This window comes from Athene cunicularia, assembly GCF_003259725.1.
Source record: "Athene cunicularia isolate RWA chromosome 4 unlocalized genomic scaffold, athCun1 chr4_part1, whole genome shotgun sequence".
Taxonomy (NCBI): domain Eukaryota; kingdom Metazoa; phylum Chordata; class Aves; order Strigiformes; family Strigidae; genus Athene; species Athene cunicularia.
This window is the reverse complement of record NW_020799098.1, coordinates 24,871,763-24,894,473: the sequence shown is the minus strand read 5'-3', so window position 1 is coordinate 24,894,473 and position 22,711 is coordinate 24,871,763. Positions and strand designations below refer to the sequence as shown.

Genomic DNA, 22,711 nt, shown 5'->3' with positions numbered 1-22,711 from the left:
GGCGGCGGGGGGCGCAGCCGGCGGGGTGCTGGCCGGGGCCTTCGGCGAATTGAGGGTGAGAAATGGAAAAAGAGGGTTAGAAAGTCGTTTCCATTCTGCTGAACTTTTGTTTTCTGACCGATAGAGGCCGGTAGAGGACTGTGGAGAAGGAAAGTTTATAACCAGCAGCACCAGGATGGACTTCCCTGCTACCCAGCCAAAACCTGCTGCCGACGGAAAAATCATCTACTATCCTCCTGGAGTGAAGGAGATTACGGACAAAATTACCAACGATGAGGTGGTTAAACGGTTAAAGGTGAGCGATCCTGACCACTACCCCCTTCCCTGCAACTTTTGCTTCTTAAGGTGGCAAACGTTTCATCACTGGAAAGGAGAACTGCTGGAGTTCCCTTGTCATTGTTGAAATGTCTCCTTGCCTGTGGACCTTTACGGGAATAGCACTTCCTTGCTTTTCCTTAAAAGAGGAGTCATTTTTCTAATTTGTGAATGTACTCTGAGTTATGTCTGAGCCAGAGTTGATATATTAAGCTGCTAATTTGTATGTGAAATCCACAGTTTTTGGGGAGAGGTCTGAAGGAGAATCATAAGTAATAATTACAGGATATGTTACTGAAAATTTTTGGTAGTAAGGTGGAAGATTTCTGTTGGCTCCAGCACTTTGAGCAAGCATAGTTGAGCGGGGAAAGCAAGTAGATTTAGTTAAAGGTATTCTGGACTGAAAAGATGGAACAGTTCAGAAACAGCGAAGATTAATTTCTGGAGTTTGTAGATGTAACTTTAAAATTGTTTCATATGTAAAACCTGCCTCGGATTTTGCAATTTGGTATAATACATATAGTTTCTTTCCTATTCAGTGTAACTGGTGCTTGGCAAAGTTGCTAAATTTTCATTAACAAAAGGACTGTTAGAAACGTATCTTCTCTGCTTGCTTCACAGCATTCTGGGGGACTGTGAGGCTTATCTCTGGTTTTTATTTTTTTAATCCCTTTTTCCACTGGAAACATTAAACCATTAATTAAAAACATTTCTTAACTCTATGCTGAAAATAAAGAATAAAGTTGAGCATTGATCAAATATTGGCACAGCTCGCTTGTTAAAGCCGTGGTCTTTGGACCAGTAAATTGTCATAACCTGGGATTTGGTCCTGTGCCCAGCGTGGAGATGTAGTAATAATTTTTTTGAGATCAGAAATGTTCTCTCACCTGATGATCTGCTTCCCGTCACAACAGTGACCCCACTAAGGTTGAAAAATAGAAATCATGGTCTTGGCTAGTCAGTACATCAAAAAATCTCTTAATCTATAAATGTGAAGGCTATGTGCTTTGCTTTCAACATGTCAGTTGTTTCTTTGAAAATGAGCATTGTCGTCCAATTATAATTTTGAAAATTACTGAATGGAAAAATCCAGCCTACTATTTTCAAAACTCCAGTGGAATAATGCCAGTTACAGGAGTAGATCCGGGAGTTTTGATTGTTTGGATGGAGACTTTTAATTGAAGTCTCTGAAATGGGGAGAAGTGCAGTTTTGAGGTGCTTGTTGAAATGGGTATTTTCTTTTGTCCGAGTTGTAAAACTCAGAGTGGTGAGCTGTACCACTTCTAGATAATAAGAATAGTAGAAGTCATGTGTGTGTTGACATAATTTCCAGGATAAGAGCAGATTATTTTTTTATGAACAACTGTTAAGGAATTCAGATTACCTCAAGACTTTAGACTAAATGGGAACAAATACTTTGCTAGTGGATCTGCCATCACTGAAACAACAAAGGAAGATTTTTCTTATTTTATTGGTACTGCTTAATCTGAGTTTGAGGAATTTTTTTTGTCAGATATTAGCTTTACTGAAGTATCAAGGAAATCAGAAGTACTGTACACTTTAGAACTAAACTAACAAGTATATAGTCTTTGTTTATGAAATCCATGCTTCTTTATATCAAATTGATTTATAAAAACATTCATTTTAGCATGTGGAATATTGTGATGATGCAGGGCTTGAGATGGAAATGCTTGAAAAAGTTTTGTTCAATTAAATAATTTTCCACAACTTTAAAGAGAAGTTAACGATAAAAGCCAGCTTTAGTAGAGTGTACAAATTCAGGCATGAATTTGCCTCGAAACTAGATTTTTTGACGCCTTGGCTATGCATGATCTAAAGATGTTCTGTGTATCTCTTACAGAAGATGTGTGTGTAACTTGTTTTGGCTACCAGGCTTTGGGTCAGTTCCTACAAACGTTTGTTCTTTTAGCTTATTGAAGTCATATTCAACTTAATAAGGACACAAATTTGTAACCAATTAGCAACTTTTCTGATATCACATCTGTATTTATGTGTCCAGACCTCTTCTTGTAATGAAGGCTTTTCTTATTATTGGAACTTGAGACATTCTGGGCACCTGTCCCAGAGTGCCTGAGCAGCAGCTTTTGTGCCAAACACTTTTAAAAAGAATGTTTTTCTGTGCTTTCCCTCCTTCTGCTTGGGGTTGTGGGTAGTATAATATAGGCCAGATTCTTTTTACAGTGTTTTGATATATCTGCATGATAACATTAGCACTGTCCTGAAAATGGAAGTGTTGGGAATTTTGAAATCAATATGTACCTTCTGAGTGATGTAGAAATGAGAAGCCTCTGTATTGCATATGTATGATGAATGAAACACCAGTTCAGGTGCTTAATGGAGTCAAGTGTGGTTCCTGGTGTGTTAGATTACAATGATGGGTTGGTGCCTTCTTAGAGTGGGACATTTTGTGATGTATAATTTCAGCTGTTGAAGAAGTGATTTTAACTGTGGTGTGCTAAGGCTGGGGGGACAAGTGTCCATTTAATAGATCCAATTAAGTTTAACCAAACAAGGCAGGTAGCATGTAGTAGAGAGTTGAGGCTTACTGTACTTTGACTACAAAATGGTTTGGTTTTTTTTTTAAGGCTAATGTTCCTTCCTCTTTACAGTTCACCTGTTCAGTTATATAGTGATTGGTTTCAGGGCTCTCAGTCAGATGCTTGTCGTTTTAGTAAGGCTTGTGGGGAGGGGTGATAACTTTTATTTAACCAAATGATAGAAACAGGAAACAATAAATAATTCTAAGGCACCCAAGTAGTCCTCCCTCAGTTTCAAAATGGAGCCAGTGACTAAATACAAGTTGAGAACAATTATACTAGCAATATTGTATTTCTTCCCATAAGATCGTTGAAGGTTGAAAAGTTTCAGAAACTCAGTATCTGCTAAGATGCACAGCTTTTCTATGACTATTGAAATTTTTTCAAAATTGACTCTATTTTACTGCCTTTTCAAACTCCAGACTTGTATATTGTTGCCAGTAAACTATTAATATTGGATATAACTTTCTTTGGTCGCAAGAGAATATTTTGATGTTATTAATATAAAATCTTGTAATCATTATGAATAAGATTAATAGTAGTGTACTTAATTGTCAGATATACTAAAAATAGCACCCCCAGTGCAAAATGCATATAGTTTGACTTTCTCAGAGACTGATTTAAATAGCCTTTATAGGTAAAGCCAGAACTGCCACTGAAGGAAGTGGCTCGCTCTGCTGCTTGTCCCAACCTCTGTTCTGTACTCTCTACAAGCATTCTGTTATGCCTCATGCCAAAATGGATGGGTGAACAGAGCTGGGTTAAAATTTAGGAGAAAAAAATCCCCCAAACCTGTGTTAGATTTAGCCTGAGTCATTTTCTTGCCTGACGTATTGTGAGAGCTCACAAATACTTGTTCTGGTATAGGGGAAAAAGCAGCTTCTTCCCGTGGTAGTCCTGCCTTAGAGGGTTAAAAGAACTTCAGAGTTGATCTGAATGTGAAAGTTTGGAAATGTTATCTTTTGAGATAGAAATAGGGACTTCTGCATTATTTCTGCAAAACTATCTCACCTGCTAGTTGTTGGTTGTTTATGCATTTTTTTAAATTAAAAAAACAAAAACGATGTGTTCAGAGACAGCTTTGTACCAACGTCTGTACGGTCTGGTGAAGTGTATGGCAAATGTGTAGAAAAAAGGGAACACTTGTAGTGGAGCATTTTCTTTTAGCTTTGGATATCAGTGTAACCAATGCTAATTCATAAAATCTGTAAAAAGCACTTTTAATCAGACAGTAAAGATACAAAAGTACACACCACCTCACCCCCAAAAAGAAAGTATCTGAAACCTTCCTAAGGAAAAGGAGTGATAAATTTGTTTCAGCATAGAGATTTTTAACAAAGGTTTAAGGCTGTGTAAAAACCTGGTTTTGTGAAACTAAGAGTTTTCAAAGTAAGAATTCATTGATGGTGATGTAGTTTTTCTTTAGCATAGTTGGGGTTAATATTCTGTTTTCTGGTTTTCTTTTGTTTTGGGGAGTCACTTTTCCTTTTGTTTTTAATCAGTCCAGTAGTCTCCTTGCTTTTCCCATGGTGACAGTCTGTCAAAGACACTTTCTGTGAAAGTTTCTTTTGATTTATACACACATGTGTGCACCCTTTCACCCTCTCCCCAATTCTCCCTCTGCCACCTCACCCTAAGGCCTAGCTTTCGATCATCTGGAGAAGTTAGCACTCCTAGTGTGCCTTGAAGTCTTCCTTATCTTGTCCCTTGGCATTTCTTAGTTATCTGATATGTATTTGTGCCAGAGTGAACACTCCCTCTCCTTCTTCCCATTCATTGTCTTTCTGCATGTTCCTCTGATGAGATGTTGAGTTTTTTGTTGGGCCCTGTTGTGTCTTTATATTTGGAAGATTATTCTCATATCACTAGAAATGTTAATAATTTATATTATGCACAAGTGGTTTTTAGGTATCTGTTACATGATGTTTAAATTGAGAAAGGTTGCTTATTTGCTACTTAAATGTTTTGAAGAAGGCTGGAGGTATGTGAGAGGAAAAAAAATAAAAAGCTAGGTTTTTACTCACCCTGATATTTCTGCCTAAGTTAATGACCACTCTCTGAGATTGTGTAGTTGGATGGACCTTTGATCTGACTTGGCTGTGCTTAGGTAGTTATTTTGAATGAAACTGAAAAATACAAATTAGAGTATCATCTGGGAGAAGAAAATTATTTTCTATTATGTCATATACAAGAATTTGGTATGTTTTTGGGGAAAAGGTATACATATTAACTGTGTTGGATTGTATCAGTCAATAAATACTATTTGCTGGCAAGACTTAGATAAAATGGCTATTTTTATGGCTTAGATCTCTGACTTGAATGTACTTACATGCTTATATTTAAGAATTATAAGTAGTTTTGTGGAGGTCATATAGCCAGGTTACAGAAATGATTGGTGGTTAATTATTCTAAAAATTTTTAGACTTCCATTAATTGTATTTAACTGCAGACTGCAGTTTGCAATGTTTTTGAGCTATTGCTGGCCACATAAGCCGAAAGCGAAATTTCTAATTTGATTTTGCTCATAGTTTAATCTTTTTAATTAGTTTGACTCTTGTAACAATCAAGTTTTTCATTAACTAGGACAGGCCACTAGTCAGAGAAGAATTCTTGTTCTGATTTTTTTTTTTCCAATGGAATATTAGCTGCTTGCTTTGTAAATGTCCCAATTTTATCAGTCCTTAGAGAAATAGACTGTGTAGGCTCACCCAGATGTTACTGAATTTCAAGTTGATTGATGATGAAACCCTTTGGTTTTGTATCTGATAATTTTCTTTTGTTACACGTGCATCATTAATTAATGGCAATTTCACACGTACAATATTATTCTAATGGTTTCCTGGCAACAATATGATAAATATATTGTGAAAGAAAAGAAGCTCTAATTTGAAAGGGGGGGGAAAACAGAGGTTGTTGAATTAGGAATGATAGCTTCTGATGACTGACCACCAAAATGGACAGACTAGTTCTGAAGTCCTTGTGCCCTCATTTATTCTATTACAAACCTCAAAGAATTACTAATCTTCTTTTTGTGCTAATGCTTTTTGTGAGATGAGGACATGATGTTAACCACAATTTTAAAAGATGGGGAACTGAAGAGCTACTGAAAGGGAAAAAAATCAAACCCAAACACAAGATAGACAAGTTGGCTTCATATGCTTGATTTGCCATTTCTAAAACGTGTCTTCGGAAGTGACTGTGCATTCTGTTGCACTTTACATGTTCAGACCACAAGTTCCTTTGATTTCAGTTACATTTCTGACTGCCTACCGCTTCTGTAAACCAGCCCTCATTGTCTGCTTAAGAACGCTGAAAATGACAAACATTTTATGTGAAAACTTTGTTATAGGCTGTTTTAACAAGCATCATATAGAAACTTTGTAATAGGTGGGAGGAGAGCATGCAAGTTTTCAGACTTAACTGTTTTAAAACATATAATATTCCTTTCCTGATTTTTTTTTTTTTCAGTCATAGTCTTCCAGATTCAATAAATAAGAAAAGTGGCCTTTGGGCAATATGCTTTTTTACCAAACAGCCTTGATTAACTCCAGAGCCTGTCCTTTCTGTGGACTAAACCAAGTAATGACTTCAAGTTTTTGGGTGTTTTTTAAGGGGGAGGAAAAAAAAAGGTATGTACTCACTTACCAAATACTGTAATATTAGGTTTGAGGGGGCTGACTAAGAGGTTTGAGAAGTACAGGATTGTTTACCTTAGAAGAGATGAGTAAGAGTTGTGATAAAAGCATACAAAATAACAAATGACAGGTAGTAAAAGAGGAATTTCTGGTTTTGCCCCCCTTTCCTGAAGAAAGAGCATTAATTGAAATAGAAATTTTAAAAATTGTTGGTTAAATATTTTTTTAGGGTCATATTGGAAGGTTGCAGCAGAGCTGAACTGATGCGGTCTTTAGTATAAGTGACATGCTTTAATCATATAAAGTAGGTGGATGTGTCTGTCAGTACGTATTTTTATGGTAGAATGTGGGCGATGTTTTCTGTATTCAAATATTTTAAATAAAGTTTGGATACAAAATCCTTGACATACCTCTATATTCTTATGAGGAGTCTGCAAAACAACAGGAGCCTTAGCTGTGCTTAAAGACTTGTAAATGAAGTGTTAATCTCACAACGGTTCTATGAAGTGAAAGAAAAATTATCCCTTGGTTTGCAGACAGTAATATGGAGATGATTGATAGGATGGGAAGTCAAACATCATGTGGGGTTACTTTTCTTCCTTGTCTACTTGAATCAATTCATACTGTTTGTCTGCTTAATGTGTATTTGTATCTTTCGCTACCAGAAAGAAAAATAAACAAAATAATTAGCGATTATTTTTTGTCTAGTCCCCAATCTGTGTTAAAAATTCTTCATATATGAATTTTTTCCTGACCTCAATATCTTCTTGATCACCATTGTTACCTAGAAATCTAAAACACATACTTATTATTAGTGTCACTCAAAGCAATGTGTGTTTGCTGGCTCTGCAGCTGCAGTAAGCTAATGAACTGTATTTCCACTGCTGTGCTGACATCAGAATTTGGCTGTTTCAAAGATGTCTTAAGTGTGAAGTACTGTTAATGGTAAATAAAGATAAAATTGGCACAAAGTATATTCCTGCTTAGAAATGAAGGTTGAAAACTTTGCAGTACCTAGCTAGCATGGGATACCCTAAGCATACGTTTTGCTAATGTGGCACAGGCGATACATACCTGCTGGAGATGTCAAGGCTTCAATGTTAGGATAAGTTTTGCAGACACAGTGGGGGAAAAATCCATTCAAATTTACTGTGAAGATTGGTCAGCTTTTTTAATATCTTTAGTTATTCTCAAGTGAGTTCCCATGTCTTTCTAGTTGTATGTTACCTACCTAATCTTAACGGTACTGTATTGTCTTTCAGGAATAGAGCCTGTCACCTTATGCTGAAACACTGTTTGGTAGGCATTAGCAGTTTTAGGCCTGACGTTATGTTTTTAGTGTTGTATTTTAATACCTCGTGGTAGAAATTATGACATCTATCTCCAGATTTATTAAAACTTCCCAAACTGTTGAAGCAGAGAAAAAGTTTTGTACTGGCAAAATACGTTCAGAAGCATTAAAGAGACCTATGTCTTTTCTATATACAAATAATTTTTTGAACTGATACAGACATTAAAGATGAAAGAGAAAGCAGAAGAACGTTTTAAAAGGAGTTTGGAAAAAATCTGGAGTCTTTCCCTACACCCTTCTTTGCTTGCTACAGCACCTGAAAAATGCACATGCTTGAAAAAAGAGTAGTTATGTTAGTGTTTAGTAGTATTAGCATTTGCTTGCAATCATTAAAGAATTCCCTTTCTTCTGCAATTGTAGTCTCTGTCATGTCTTTCTATGGAAATAACCTGATTGACCATCACAGAATAGCTTTAGATATGCAGGTTAACAATATTTTTATTATGTGTAACTTATCTTTAAACTACCACTGTGTCTAACGAGAGACCATCGAAAGGCCAATTTCAAACTTGTACTTATTATGAAAATCTTATTACTGTAGTTTTAAGTGCCCAAGAATGTCTGTCAAAAATTGAAAGAAAACATTATTTGTGTTTTTCAGTTTATTTTGCATATGTGATAGTGCTTTGTCTGGACAGATACTTTTAGCTTGCTTTTTTAATGAAATAAAGTTTTTATCTGATCAGCTAGTCTAATTTCTTTGTTACTGATCTTCCCTGAAGTTATGTTAGTTCAAAACTTGCTGGCAGTTGGGCAAAGGTTTCAGAGATGTGAGATTTATCTAATTGGTCCTGAGCAGAAGAGAGACATCCGAATTCTGTTTATACAAAGGAAAATGGACTAGCGCTGTTAAACGTTTCAAAAGGCAGCAGCCCTTATTCTATCTGGAATAAATTCAACCAATTCCCATATCGGTGCTTCAAATGTTGTAGGGGATGTGCTGCCCCCTCCCCAGCTCTCCAGGCATGGCACTGAGAGGAAAGTGGGCAGGTAGTGCAGGAGGAGTGTGAGTGATACAGGTGGGAGTGAGTTGGCAGCCCTCTTGGAGGAGAGTGATGGGGAACAGATCTTTTGGAAACCAGCCTTTATTAATTTTGCTGCTTATGATAAAATCATTTCATATAGCAGCAGTAAAGTAAACAACTAAAAGCACAAAACCTCTTTAATACTCTCTTAACCCACAGACTCTGCATGGTATTTGAAAATATTACTAATTTTTCAGCTTAAAGTGGTGGTTTTTAACAACTAAAACTGATGCCTGCATTTCTTGATCATCTTGATGAAAATTGCTTATGCAATACGCTATCACAGAAAGGGTAAATCAGAAGTTAAAAACACCCCCACCCCCCCAACCACTCAAAAGTAGCTAGAAATCTCAACAGGTGATCACTAAATTCTTTAATTAATGTTTTCTATAGTATTTTTCTTACCTAACTTGTTTTTTCTGTTTATTTTGGGTTCTTAGAATTATGATGATGGTACAAATGCTGAAGCAAAACATGAAGTGAAAGTAGAGTTGAACTTAGGAAGTGCTGAATATTAAGAAAATTTCAGTATGAGTTTTATAATGATGCCATAGTGTGAATGTGAAAAGAAGTTTGTTAAAATAAGTTGTTCCTTGAAAAAAAAGAACCTGATTTACTTTACTTTACTTGTGTAACCAATTTAATGAAAGGAAAATGCTGTTGGATATTTACCCTTAAAATTTGTACTCTACTTTCAGAGAGATAGAGTAGTCAAAGCAGGGTAAATCCTGTTATTTTAATATAATTTTGTGGTTTAACTGTGTTCTTCTGTTACTATTTGGAATATATGCATGTACTTGATTATCCAAAATGCGGTAATGGTTCTCCATAATAAACTCATTATTGAAATGTAATCAAACCATATTCATAATTTAGTAGGGAATTATTTGAAATGAAATTTTGAGGAATATAAAAATTGTTCTTTTCTTGTGATTTAAAAGAGTAAGACTTGCTACTTGGTCACTTAATTCTTACTGACTGCAGTGCCTTTCTGTGGGCATCAGTCCTGATGTCCTAGTCAGTCAGAAAGGATATAATTTTGGTTAAAAACTTTGTTTGCATGAAACAGTGAAGATTCAGAAATTATGCCCCTTTTTTCATGCAATAGCACAATGTATTGTAGAATAAGTGAAGGGAAGTTTAATTCTAAAGCTATTGCAGTAATAAGAATAAAATAAACTCAGTACATCTTTTGGTAGAAACAGAATTCAGATTCTGGGGGGAGGTGGAAAAGGTTACCCTGTATATTTGTTTTTTGACAGGTGTTTTTTTCTCAGCAGTGAATTGCTGCAGAGTTAACATTCATTCACTTACAAAACAAAACAAAGATGCAAAGCAACTTTAAAGCTTTTTGCTGAAAATACATGTTTATTTAAAAACTTTAGTCAGTCATCCTTTGTAAATGTAGTTGGCATGTGTTACTGTTTCTGAAAAACTTCTAATCCATCCCTTCTCTTAACACTCACAGTTCTGTTATTGCCAGTAATATTCCAGTGGCAGGAAAAGAAGTACTATTTTTGCTTATGTGAAGTCAGTAAATTAAGGTCTAGGAGTTGCATTTGTGAGCTGTTAGTGACTTTTTTTCTTAGAAAATGTATGTAGAATATGAAAGTATGCATAACTCTGCAGCCTAAGGGAAATTGGGAAATCTGGAAATAAGATTTCAGCTTTGTTCCAGTTGGAACTGGTAGTCTAGACTGCTGTAAAATCATGAGAATTTTGCTTTAGGAAATGGCAGGGTTCACCAAGTACAAAAATTGTATCTTTGTAGAATATATACACATTGGTTCAACTGGAAGTAGGTCAGTAGAAAACCTAATAAGTTGTTAAAAAAATCTCTTTGAACTGGGAGTGAAAACCGAGTTAAAGGCTATGTTTTTAAACCTCAGCTGTGAGAGTGGGGGTGGCGTGTAATGTTTTCCAAAGCTCTTTTCAGTCCTAGCCTTTGTTTCCCTTTAAAGGTTAAAACACCTTCACTCAGATTACAGAATAAAAAGACTGCCATATAATTTTGCTTGTTTTGACATCTTTGCTTATTGTTCTTAGTTTAGGTTCTTGTGCAGATTGGAGTATTCTCGTCTGAGCTGGATTTGTTATGTAGATTAAAGCATACTCATCCTAGAGTTGCGGCTAGGTGTGCCGCTCCATTTCTGATGCTAAAATTGGTATCTGGTACCCATATACACCTGTGAGGATGGAGTTCTCCAGTACATTTTATCTAACAGTGAAGCTGGTTTGAGAGACATCTTCAGGGACTCTTACACTGGCTCTGCCTCCTGGGAAATCATACCGTGGAGCTGTGCCCTAATTCACACTGTCTTGAGACTCTTCAGAGTCACTCCGACTTCAGTCTGTATGTGGGCTGTGATGAGTTTAAGTTTCTGTATACTATCTGATTTAACACCTGTCAACACTTTGGTTAAAAGCCTGGCATCATGCAGTATCTCCAGAAAAATAATTTTAAAACTAGACTGAAAATTTTAGAAATTAAGAAAATATTAATTGCTAGCATTTTTAGAGGCTTTGTTGAGAGTTTTCCCATGGCTTTTCATTATCTTTATCAATCTTCTGCTCGAAAACAAAACTATGGGCAAAAGTAATTTCATCAGGAAGGTGAAAAGTTGGAGGGATAAGTAATGAATGACAGGTTAGTTCTGCAGAGTATTCCAAGTCAGTGATCTGAGCTGACATGAATAGTAAGTATTTTAACATAGTCAAAAGCAAGATAGTTTGTCTAAAAACAAAAACAAAAAAGGTCCTCTTTACAGAGTGCCAGAATTGTGTTTTGGAAGCTTGTCATCCTGACACTGTTGTACCTGACTACTTTGAGTACTCTTTAAGTTGACGCTGCTACTGAAGGAAACAGTTACTCATCTTCACCCCTGCTGTATTGCTGTTCAGGAAGAATAACGATTCAAAGTTGTTTGCCTTATTTGAGTCAGCAGCACTCTCAAAGTCATAGAAACAACATGAAGAGGAGAAAAATAAAAAATGGAGGCGTATAGTGACTGTAGGCAAGGAGGGGAAGGTAGTATAGTTGGGAAGGATGGAACTGCTACCCCAGTAGCTGGAGGATTGCCCTGAATCATACCCTGGTGTGCTTCACTCCACTGGAATGTGTAGAAACACAAAGCCAGCTCTTTGAGCCAGTGAAGTACTCTTGCATCCTTTTCCACGTGCCAACCCAGGTGTGTCTGTGGCCTGCAGGATACTGGATCATGGAAGTGATCCTGTTCAAAAACAAGTAACTTTTTTCCAGGTTAGTTTTCATTTGGATCAGTGTTACTTACACAGTCACCTGCTACCCCCTCCTTGTGTTGGCAGAAGCTGTATGACAATCTTGGGGTGGCAGAACTGTTGCTTGCAGTGACAGCTTAATTTGGAACACTGTTGGGTTTGACCACATTAAATCAAAAGATTTGTTAAACTGCACCCTAAGATTGGGCTGAAGCAGTCCTACCATCCCCTGTGCATTTTTACAGCCATGTAGTGAACTGGTTCAAGAAGCAGATCTATCTGAAAGGTAACCTGACCAGGAAAAGGGATTTTTTTAGTAGTGTCACTCCTCAGTTACATGCATGCTGGAGTAATGGAGGGACAGGTCTGACAGATTTGGGTTGACTCACACTGCTGTAAAACTGCACCCTAAGAAATTCTACAGACATCCCCCACCCCCTCAATTTGGTGAGACAGTATCTGTGTACAAAATGAAGCATGTCCCTTGTTTCAGAGAGCCGCAAACCTAAGTGCAGTGAATGATGCACTACCCTTCCACGTCTGAAAAGGAAACTAAGACACAGAGGAGAATGTTCTCTGGTTAGAAACAATTGAAATCAGTGCCACGTTTATATGCAAATGTGTGGATTGTGCTGTTGCCAGTAATTTTGAACTAACGTGAATGTTGTGGAATCCACATGAATTTTCAAATGCTTTAGCTGACTGGCTGCTGTTGTAGATCACACCATTCATTCCTAATACATGACTGCTTTCAAAATAAATGGATTTTATGTTGGAATTCAGTATTGGTATGGTAATATTTAGTGAGAGGTACTTACATACACTTCTCCTTTCTCTAGGAATGTTCGGTTTCCTCTTTTTTTCCCCCCTTATTTTGTTTCCTGTTTGTACAAAAGAAAGAATTTGAGGTTTCAGTGTTTTTCAGGCCTCCCTAAGCCCAATGGCTTACAGTTCTATACCAGTATTATGATTATGAGATGTGGTCTTTGATGTTTAGACTGGTCTTTTCCTGTTCTGCAGTCCAAACTACTGATTCTTGTGCTGTCTAGAGTAGGCGGTACAGGCCAGTGCTTGTAAACAACTTTGTCTTCATGCCCTCTCCTTCTTATTCTCTCCCCCTCCCCCCCAATGCCTGTTGTAGAGACTTGCACTAACTTACAAGGTGTTTATCTGTACGGGTATTATGTGTGTGCATATGTACACATATACAGAAATGAATATTTTATTTTCAGGTAATCACACATTAAAAAAAATAATCTAACTACCCAGCAGATAGGTGCCATAAATAGTTTTCTCCCACCCAAGCATGAACTGATAAAATGCAAGTAGTAGAATCCTTTTTTGTGTCATCCCAAAGCCAGCATTATTAACACTCCACAGGGCTCATAACGGGGACAGACCACAAGTTTACTGTTGTACATGAAGCTCTTCCAGAATTATTCATAGAAAGTGAAAACCCTTCTAAAAGTGTTATTCATTTAACTGATACTTCTTACACTTCAAGGCCTGAGAGTTGTGCAGGGTATATTGTTAAGGACTCTTTGATAGGCCAAAAATTTGGCTGCTTTTGAAAAATGTTTGAACATAATTTTGTTTATTCCTTGAAGAACCAGTGTTTACAAGGAGCTTGCGCTTTTGTGATGGTGTATGCATTGACATTCTGTAGTTGCCAAACTTCAGCTGACCTTAGAACTGAATTTCACCCGTTTTTCTAGTAGTAATTTGTATATGGAAACTTCTACGAAAATACCTGCATGGGAATATTGCCAGAAACTGTTGGATGAAGTTGTATGGATAATTTTGATTATACAAATCCTCACTTTTGAGATAATTTTATTTCATCTCATGTATTGAACAGGTTTGTGGCTTGTTGTTTTTAGTTGTTTAATTTTGTATTATTATTAAAGTAAACCTTTTATTTGTAATCTTCAATTCAGAAAACTTCAAAATAATGCATAAGAAATGAATGTATGGATATGCTTTGCGTATATTCACCAGTCAGTAATATAATGGGATTCCTGCAGTTCAGTTTTCTTGTTTATAAATAAATTCTGGAGACCTTTAGTGAGTCTTGACTCAAAATCTCTAATTACCTTTCAAGTCTTTGATGGTATATTCAAAAAATTGTAACTGATACCATTCATGACCAGTGGATCAAATGTTCAGTGGTTTGAACAACACAAAGAAACTTGGGTTCACTGATGCTAGATAATAATCGTCTTGCAAAGGGAAGCTAGATGGAGGCTAATATCAATTTTACTATAATTGACTTTGTGCTGTCTTAATTCAGACCAGAAACTGTCACTGAAAATGAGAGGGGGAGGCATTCTAGTTTTCCTGGGCTTGTGCAAGATTGCTGGCTAGGAGGTACTGCTTTCTCATCCAAGAGAAGTGATAAGCATACAGGATACAAAATGCTTAAGTTGGAAAAGTGTATTCAGTGATGCAAAGCTACTTTTCTACAGCTTGGCCTCTCAATACCTGTCTCTCACAAGAATCAATGGTCTTCTGAATATGTCCTTTTGACATCTGAAAGCAGCTCCTAAGCAAATTCAAAACAAATGCAGACACAGTGTCAGCCATTTGCAGGTGGCCACTACCTGGTTAGAATGCTACCCCATCATTTTACCAGTATCAAGATAACCCTGTGTGTGAGCAGTCAGAACTCTAGCAAAAGACAGATGCTTGAAGTTAAAGCTGAGCAAGGCAGCAGCTTCAAGTGGGCAGCAGAAAACATTTTTCTCCATCCTTCAGTTTCCTTTGCTGGATGCTTCCCTTTAGCACTTCTTATTGTTCTTTAGTATAGGGTAGTACTTAGCACTAGTGAAGGAACTGCCAATAGTAGCATCTGGGAGTAACACCTTCTGGCCTTTCTACTTGGCTCGGAATTTCAGCCCTATTCAGGTTACAGTTATTTAATCTCAACATGTGGAACAGAATTCTGATTAAGCTCATCACGAATGTGTCAGTATTTTGGGACTATCTAATATAAATACTGAAGCATTTTTCTCCGTACAGGTTACTAGGGCAGCAACTTGTGGTCTCTTCCTACACTAATTTCCTATAAAATTTGTAGTCAAGTATTAGGTCTTAGCCCTTTTCTTTAAGGTGCTAAATGCCTTCAGATTAATGTCTTGAGTTTTAGGAACTAAAGATTATAGTTGACAGCTTTTGTTTCTTAATCATAAATCTTAGCTAACAGCATTTTTAGGATATTCAGTGAAATCCTACAGCTACTGAAGGCTATTGCAAACCTCCACAATGGGCCAAAGTTCATTTCTGAAGTCCTCCTTTCTTGCTATGAAGATACATTGTGGAATGTTCTGATTTCAAATTAAAAAGAAAAACAAACAAAAACCCCCAACAGTACCAATTAAATCAATAACATATTGCACTGTTAACATTTTTCTTTTTAGGATGGAAAGATGACAAATGTAACAAGATACATTTTGGTAAACAGTTTCAGTATGCTACTGACCTGCATGCTGTGATCATGAGAGTGACTTAAAAAAACCCTCCCCCAAAACCCAGAAAACTACAGAACATGAATGAAGATGAACTTCATCCTGTTTTGGCTTTTGAAGAGCAAAAGCAATGGAACTTCATTTATTTTAAGTCTTATATATGCAAGCTTAAGATGAACATGAGAACTTTCAGATGGGATTCTGGACCTGAAGGCAATAACTGTACAGTCAAAAATCTTTTTAGATAAGTTAAATTTTGTGCTTACATAATGTCTCATGTATGCTTAAGAAAAATCAAGTGGTTTGGACAATCACCTGGTCAACTAGTTAGCATTCTCTTGCAAACTCTGTGAGAGAGATCTGCTCTCTCCTTTTGTAGGTAACATTTCCCCTCCTTTCTTTCAATTTTCTCAGGTACTGTTTTTTATAATTTTTTTTTGTTTGTTTCATCTGCTTTTTAAACCTCCAGCACATGCATGTGGACTACTGCTCTGAGGTCACTGCAGCTGAGCAAGTGAAGTTGAGTCTTTCTCCAGTTTTTGAGTCAGAAGAATAAAAACAAAGACCATTTTTAAACAATGAGGCTTTTTTTTTTTTTCTCTTGTGGCTTCAGTCCACTTCAGTCCAGTACTCTTGATGAAGTGTGTGCTTTCTTATGTGTTCTGGGCAACCATAATATTTCAGGCTTGAGGTTTGCTGCCTTTGCTATGAACTTCTCAGATTTATCTTGGGCACTGTCTCTTTGTCACAGATGCAGACGTTTGTGAAATGGCCAAATCTGTGCCAGTGGGTACCAAATTAATGTTTGAGGTACAGGTTAGTATTATCTCAGGTGTATGATCTTATAAAGGGAACCAGCTGTATCTCCCAGCTATTTCAAGTGAGGGCAAAAGTTACTCACTGCTGCAGTGTATGTACTGTCTCGATACAGTGGTACTGTTGTATTGGTGGAATTTATTGAATAAGTTTAAGTAACTGTACTGTGAGACTCTCAGAAACTGTCAAATTTAGTGGGTAACAAAATATTTCTGATAAAGTTTTAAACTAGGTGTTAATATAATTTTAGGGGAATAACCTCAAGAAGTAGGTTGTTTTGTACTTTTGGGGTCGAAATGTCTCAAAATTTTGTCATGGAGAGGATAAGTGATTTTTCTGGATGAATGTGACAAAGCGTTTTGCAAATACAGAGCTACTATACCTCAAGTGCTCTCCAGTATGTTGAACCTTTAAAAAATTTCTGTGATTCCTGTTTTAGGCATTTTTTATGAGGATGTTGCTGGCAGCTATTTAAATGATATTTAGTAGTTGCAGGTTGCTGAGTTCAGCAACGTAGTTTAGTAAAATGTTATTTTAATCTAAATTCAGCATGGTTAATTTTGACATTAAACTTAAATAGGGTATCTAAATATATAAATTCAATATATTAAATATATAACCAGTGTATTTTTAAAATAAAAAATGTATACAATGACTTTTCAGCTTTTAACTTTGAGGTCTGCCTGATATGAGTTATTCCTTGAATAGTTACATGATTATTTTTTTTGTTTTTCAGAAAATCCCATATTTTTTCTTAGATAGTGAAATTGTTGCACTAATTGGAGAGATTCAAAATAAAGGAGAAATGAGTGTAGAGGTTAAAATGGGACAATGTTGCACAGTGCAGGTAATGCGAGTAGACTTGCCAAGAATGGTCTGGGGAATCTGTCTAGTGGTGGGTACCTGATGTCTGTAGTAGGAAAGGTCGTACCATGAAGTCTTCATCTGAAGTCAGTTTCTAGCAAAGAAAGGAAATTACAGTGCTCTCTATGATTTTTGGGACATCGGTGATCTTTACGTTTAATACAAGAGGACTCCTTACTGGAACTTCTTAAAGTCAGACGTGTTTTGAAAACATCCTAAAAAAAAAAAAAGCTTTGCATTAACATTTTATATCTACTGTATTGCCTGCTTATCTTAGCAGAATCAGTAGCTATAAAACTGTGTGATTACATATGTGGAATGTTGAGGGACAGGTACAGTAGTTATGGGCATATTCTAGCTATCCACGAGGCAAGAATTTGATGGAACTGATAGGTAAAATAGTCACAGAACTCTTGTGGAGGAAATCAGGAGTTACTACAAGTTCTCAAAATATTAGAAAAGAATTCCCAAACAAGACTTCATTAGCCTGAAATTAAAGTAACTGCAGAAAATCAGCAAAGCCACCACAACTCTGGGAGATGACATACTATCCTCTAAAATATTATTGCTAATCCAGAAAAGTATAGTAAGCTCTGTAAAAGCAGTCATCTGATTTTCTTGCTTTAATTAGGAAAAAAAAAAAAAAAGAAGCCTTGGCTTTGGAAATAGCATACATATTTTGGATGGGCAATAATTTTTGATCAGCTCAATGTAGTTATATGGCTTGAAACTATTATTAAAATGTTTAGCAAAGTTAGAACCAAGTGGAAACATAGTCCTGTGACTGGGTGTAAACATCAAGATCAAACAAATGAAACCAGATATGAGATAGAGACATGAATGGGAAAACCTGTTTTTTTCCATTTTCCTTTCGTTTCCACAGTCTCCTGCCTTTACCTTTTCCTTTTCATTTTTTCCTTGGACATGCACGTGTACCTTGCTTCTATACCCAAAATGGAGAAGTCTATATTCTTGTGTGAAATACTCTATCATAAAATGAACAGTAAAGACATTAAAAATAAAACTTTAAATAATGTCATGTAAAATCCTCCAAAATTCTTTTTGTAAATGTTATGTTAAATTTGAAATATATCCATGCTTTTAATATTGGCAATTATGATGGTATTATTACAAGTTTAATTTATTGAAGACTTTTCGTATTATTCTTTGCTACCTACATTATAATGAAATACGTAGGCTTGTCGTATTCATTTTCCAGGCTTATTTCTCAGAAACTGAATATTCTACATATAATTATTATGTCTTTAGCATCATCCTGTTGCTGAGCACTGTGGAATTGACTTTAATATCCTTATATCAGCAATACTGGTGCCTTTTATTTTTCTTATAGTCTCTCATCCCATTTTAAAGAAAATTTTTTAAATGGAAAATTTTCTTTTAAATTTTTATTCTTTTAACATGTTTCAGAAATCAGTCTTTATTACTAAGGATACTTCAGAGTAAAATGATTTAAACATTAATTCTACTAACGCAATTTGTGCATGGAAAGTATTGTACATTTTTTTTTTCCTCCTTATTAAAAAATTAAATAAAACAGCCAGGAAACCACCTCAGATATGCTTCAAGTCCAGTTTTTCATGCATGAATGTTTTCCTGTGCTTTAAGAATTTCAAGGAACTTTGTTTTTAACAGGGCTACTTAAAAATAGAATGAAACCACCAGCCACACACAGACTGAGCAAATTTCTGCATTTTGCCTTCAGTTCATTCTAGAGTGTCCTGGTTTTGATCTTTGTAGCTGCCTAAAGAGAAAACTTTCTTTTTGTTTTAATAATATAGCTAATAGTGCTCAACAGGTAGCAAAATTTTCTGGTAAAATAGTACTTAATTAGAGAAAGCTGATTTGTCTGAGTAGAAGTTCTTTGCAGCAGAATATCTGGTTTGGTAGGTGCGGTAGCAGGTACACCACCAGCTGCTGGCTGAAGGTTGGTTGCTGCAGTGAGATGAACAGGAATGTCCGTGTCAGCCAGTGCCTTCTGTGGAACAGGTTCTGGTTTGACGTGCTCTTGGTTAGGGGCTTTTTGTTGTTGATGGCTGGTAGTATTAGTTTTGATTGTGAAATATAAAAACGTTTTACAGTTTTACAATTCTGACTTTTGTCCAGCCTTTCACTTGGGAATGGAAACCCACATTTTCTGTATTCTAGATAATAATTGTTTTTATGACAGTCCTGTACTAAGGCTCCAGCAGATAGTAGTTAGCTAAGAGAAAATTCGTGCAGTTTTATCACTAGATATGGGTTTGCACTAGGGTTTCACATGGTTTGCCTCCTAATGTTCATTTCTAAGGCTCAGTGGAATCTGAATGCTAAATAAATCAGAAAATGAATGCCATGGCTGAAGAGTTCACCTTGATACCTTCTTGTGCTACTGAGTATGATGGTATTATGTGCAATTGTCAGTCATTGAACATGTTCCGTGAAAGAAATTTGGATTTCTTTCTCCTCTTACTGTTGCAGACTGTGCAATCAGTGCTAAAGATCATTACAAATATTTTGCATAATTTTCTGCTTCAGTAGGTATTATAAGTTTTCAACTCACCACAATTTACAAGATTGCTGAAACAGAAAAACTATTTTCTTAGAGGAAAAAAAAAAACCTTTTTTTTTTTGGTGTGACATATTGGTTGTGTTGGAACACAAGCAGGGAGGAGAGCATGATGTGCTTTATACACTCCCTGCTTCTGGATGACTGAGTCAGGAAGACTCTATGTTGTACCATGGGATGAACCTGCACCATGGTGTAGAAATAGACATGGATGTAGTCTTTAGAACATCAGTATTGCTGGAAACATAACCCTCTACTTGTGTTTTAATGTGAAACTCTAACACATGATTTTGTGTGAGAACTGAGCCTAAATATTCACTTCAAAATGAATCCTTACAGTCAATTCACAGTAGAAATGAAAATGCCATTGTTGTTGTTGCCCAGCACCACCTTCTCTTTGGAAGAGGAAATGAATTATCACACAGGAGTGAGCTGGTTATAAAGAATCCTCTTTCTCACATCTGGAGGCTATTATCAAAGTACTTGGGAAACTTCATATGGAAATAGAAACTCCTTCACCTTGGGGAATATGCTTGTAAGAGCTTTCTGGTTTTGCCCCAGACATACATAACACTTGCTAGTATACCTAGGGGAAAAGGACTATTTAATGAAATGCTTCTAACTGATAATGTCTTGAATTAACATTAGAATGTTTAAAGAATAGGCTCTTTTTAGTCCCTCTGCAAATACTCTTGTTATTTATCTATGTATGTGGAAGTTTCTGAGAACTTAGAAAGACTCAGTGGTTTAATTATGAACCTTCTTTACAGTATTTAAACAATTGTTAAACTTCGGGAGGAAAATTGGGAAGAATCCCATTACAAATCTTTCCAGTAATAAAGACTAGATACTGCAGAAGACTGAATTGCTTTAAAAAAATAAAATAAAAATTGGTGCTGTGGCAGCACACTCAAATCATGGATGTGTAAGAAATGGTGAGTAGCATGAGTATGAAGAGATAATGTGCTGATAAATATGTGCCCTTCCTCTTACTTCTCATTATTTGAGAAGAAATATACATACATTGTTAAAACATCTGGTTTGATCCACAGTATAATGGCTTGTATTATAGGAAAAATTGTATGAAACGGTTTAAAACTGGGATAACAAATACTTAAAGGATTTCAATATAGTAAGGCCAAACTAACTATTTCTCAATGTTTCTTAGATTAAAATTACTTCAAAAGGTCTTGGGTTGAGTAGCCAATTATTGTCATGCATCAAAAGCAGACTGCAGACAAAAAGTAGGTTTAAAGAAATAATTCTTGTTAGTGGTGAACCATAGAGTGACCTAAGGTTAGAGAGTACTCTGCATGCTTGAAAATATTTTAGTTGTTTGGGAAACAGGAAACGTGATGAAGTGAGTTGGTTTGGTTGGTTACAACCAAGGTGGATTTCACAGAATTCCTATCAAGTCAAATAATTTAAGTGAGCAGGATGAATCCAGTGAAAGCTCTTAGGCTTAATATCAATAAAAACAAGGTGAGGAATAGTGAGAGAAAACAAAACTGTTGCTGACTTCTTGTGAAGAACTAAGGGAACATTGATGCATCAGTCTAGGCCAGTCAGTGAAATTTTTCACTGAACAGCTTTTGTCCAGAAATCTAACTGAATTTAACACTAGCTAAGGAGACAGATGGTAAACACTATGGATATTATGCTTCCCTTATATGAATTAGGCACATGTGCTCATTTGAATACTGTGTGAATGTGCTCTGTGGAGTACTGCAGTTCTAATAAACCTTTGCCTCCAAAGGTAGGAGATGAGGACATGATTAGAACATTACAAACCTGGAAAGCAAAGTAAAAGTAATGGCCTAGAAATGTAACAGGGAACCTCTGCTGTCTCAGGTCGTGATTGATACAAAACCAGGAAATATATCATTAAATTAAAATGAATAAATGAGTTGATACATTGGATATAAGTTTTGGAAATTACTGTAGCAACATGTTTCTGAGACCTTGAATTTGAAATGAGCAGTGATCATATCTTATGCCAGTTTCTAATGAATAGAAGTAAAGGTAAATTTTCTGGGGGACTAGTAGAATTTGGATATAGCTGCCCATTTCAGGATTCGTGTGCTTGCTACTATTAAGGTTAAGAGTTTTTGTCCACTACTAGGTTGTTTGGTAAGAATTTATGTACCAGAAGGCTAAATTATTCTTCCCTCTCTGGTCTTGACCATTGAATTCTATCTACCTTCCATTCTGCTGGCTCTGGAACATATCAGATCTGTCTGTGGTCTAACTATGCCTGTCAGAAAACTATCTGGGACTTTTTCTGAGGAGGTTTTCAGCCAGATTAGTAAATTAAATTAACTCATGAAGTTATTCAGCAAGTTTTGGGGCCAGCGCAAAGTATGCAGTGGCACTGCATGGCCAGAAGCAGGACAGGGTGGGTAATGGGAAAGGGAGAAGGAGATGGTGGCGGCATGTGGTTAAACTGGATCTCCAATGTCGTGTCTCCAAAACCATAGCTACTGAGAAAGGAGTTTGAACTGTGTACTGCTGTGACTCCAGGTTGGCAAACAGGTCTGAATTTCTGTCTGTACTTCATCCTTCCTTTGGTATTTTTTACCCTGTCAGTGTGTACAGAACTGTAAGAAAGATAGTACTCCAGCCAGGCAGTTACAAGGGAAGTTCTGTTAAAATTCTAGACCATTAAAGCTGATTATAGTTTGCTTTCTCCTTAATGACAAAATGTAACATCTTCAGAATGAGTAAAAGCACAGACTGTTTTGGTGGTGGTTTTGTTTCTGGTTGGGAGGCGGGGGGGTGATTTAACATCTGAGCTCCTGGAAAATGGTCTGAGTTGCTCGAGGTAAGTAAAATAATCCAGATTATGCTGTTTCATCAGTGTGAAGGGTAGTGGTAAATTAC

General features: G+C 36.3%; 1 protein-coding gene across 2 annotated transcripts in view; it reads left to right on the top strand.

Annotated features, from left to right (window-relative positions):
- The first annotated feature begins 85 nt into the window (after positions 1-85).
- The window catches only part of PDS5A (PDS5 cohesin associated factor A), an 85,223-nt gene continuing 62,597 nt past the window's right edge, over positions 86-22,711 (top strand). Inside the window, exon 1 of one of the 2 annotated variants that reach the window (XM_026846853.1) lies at positions 86-295. In XM_026846853.1, coding sequence (XP_026702654.1) covers positions 176-295 — 120 coding nt within the window. In that variant the 5' untranslated portion in view covers positions 86-175. The remainder of the gene's footprint in view (positions 296-22,711) is intronic. The other variant, XM_026846854.1, reaches the window with a different exon arrangement.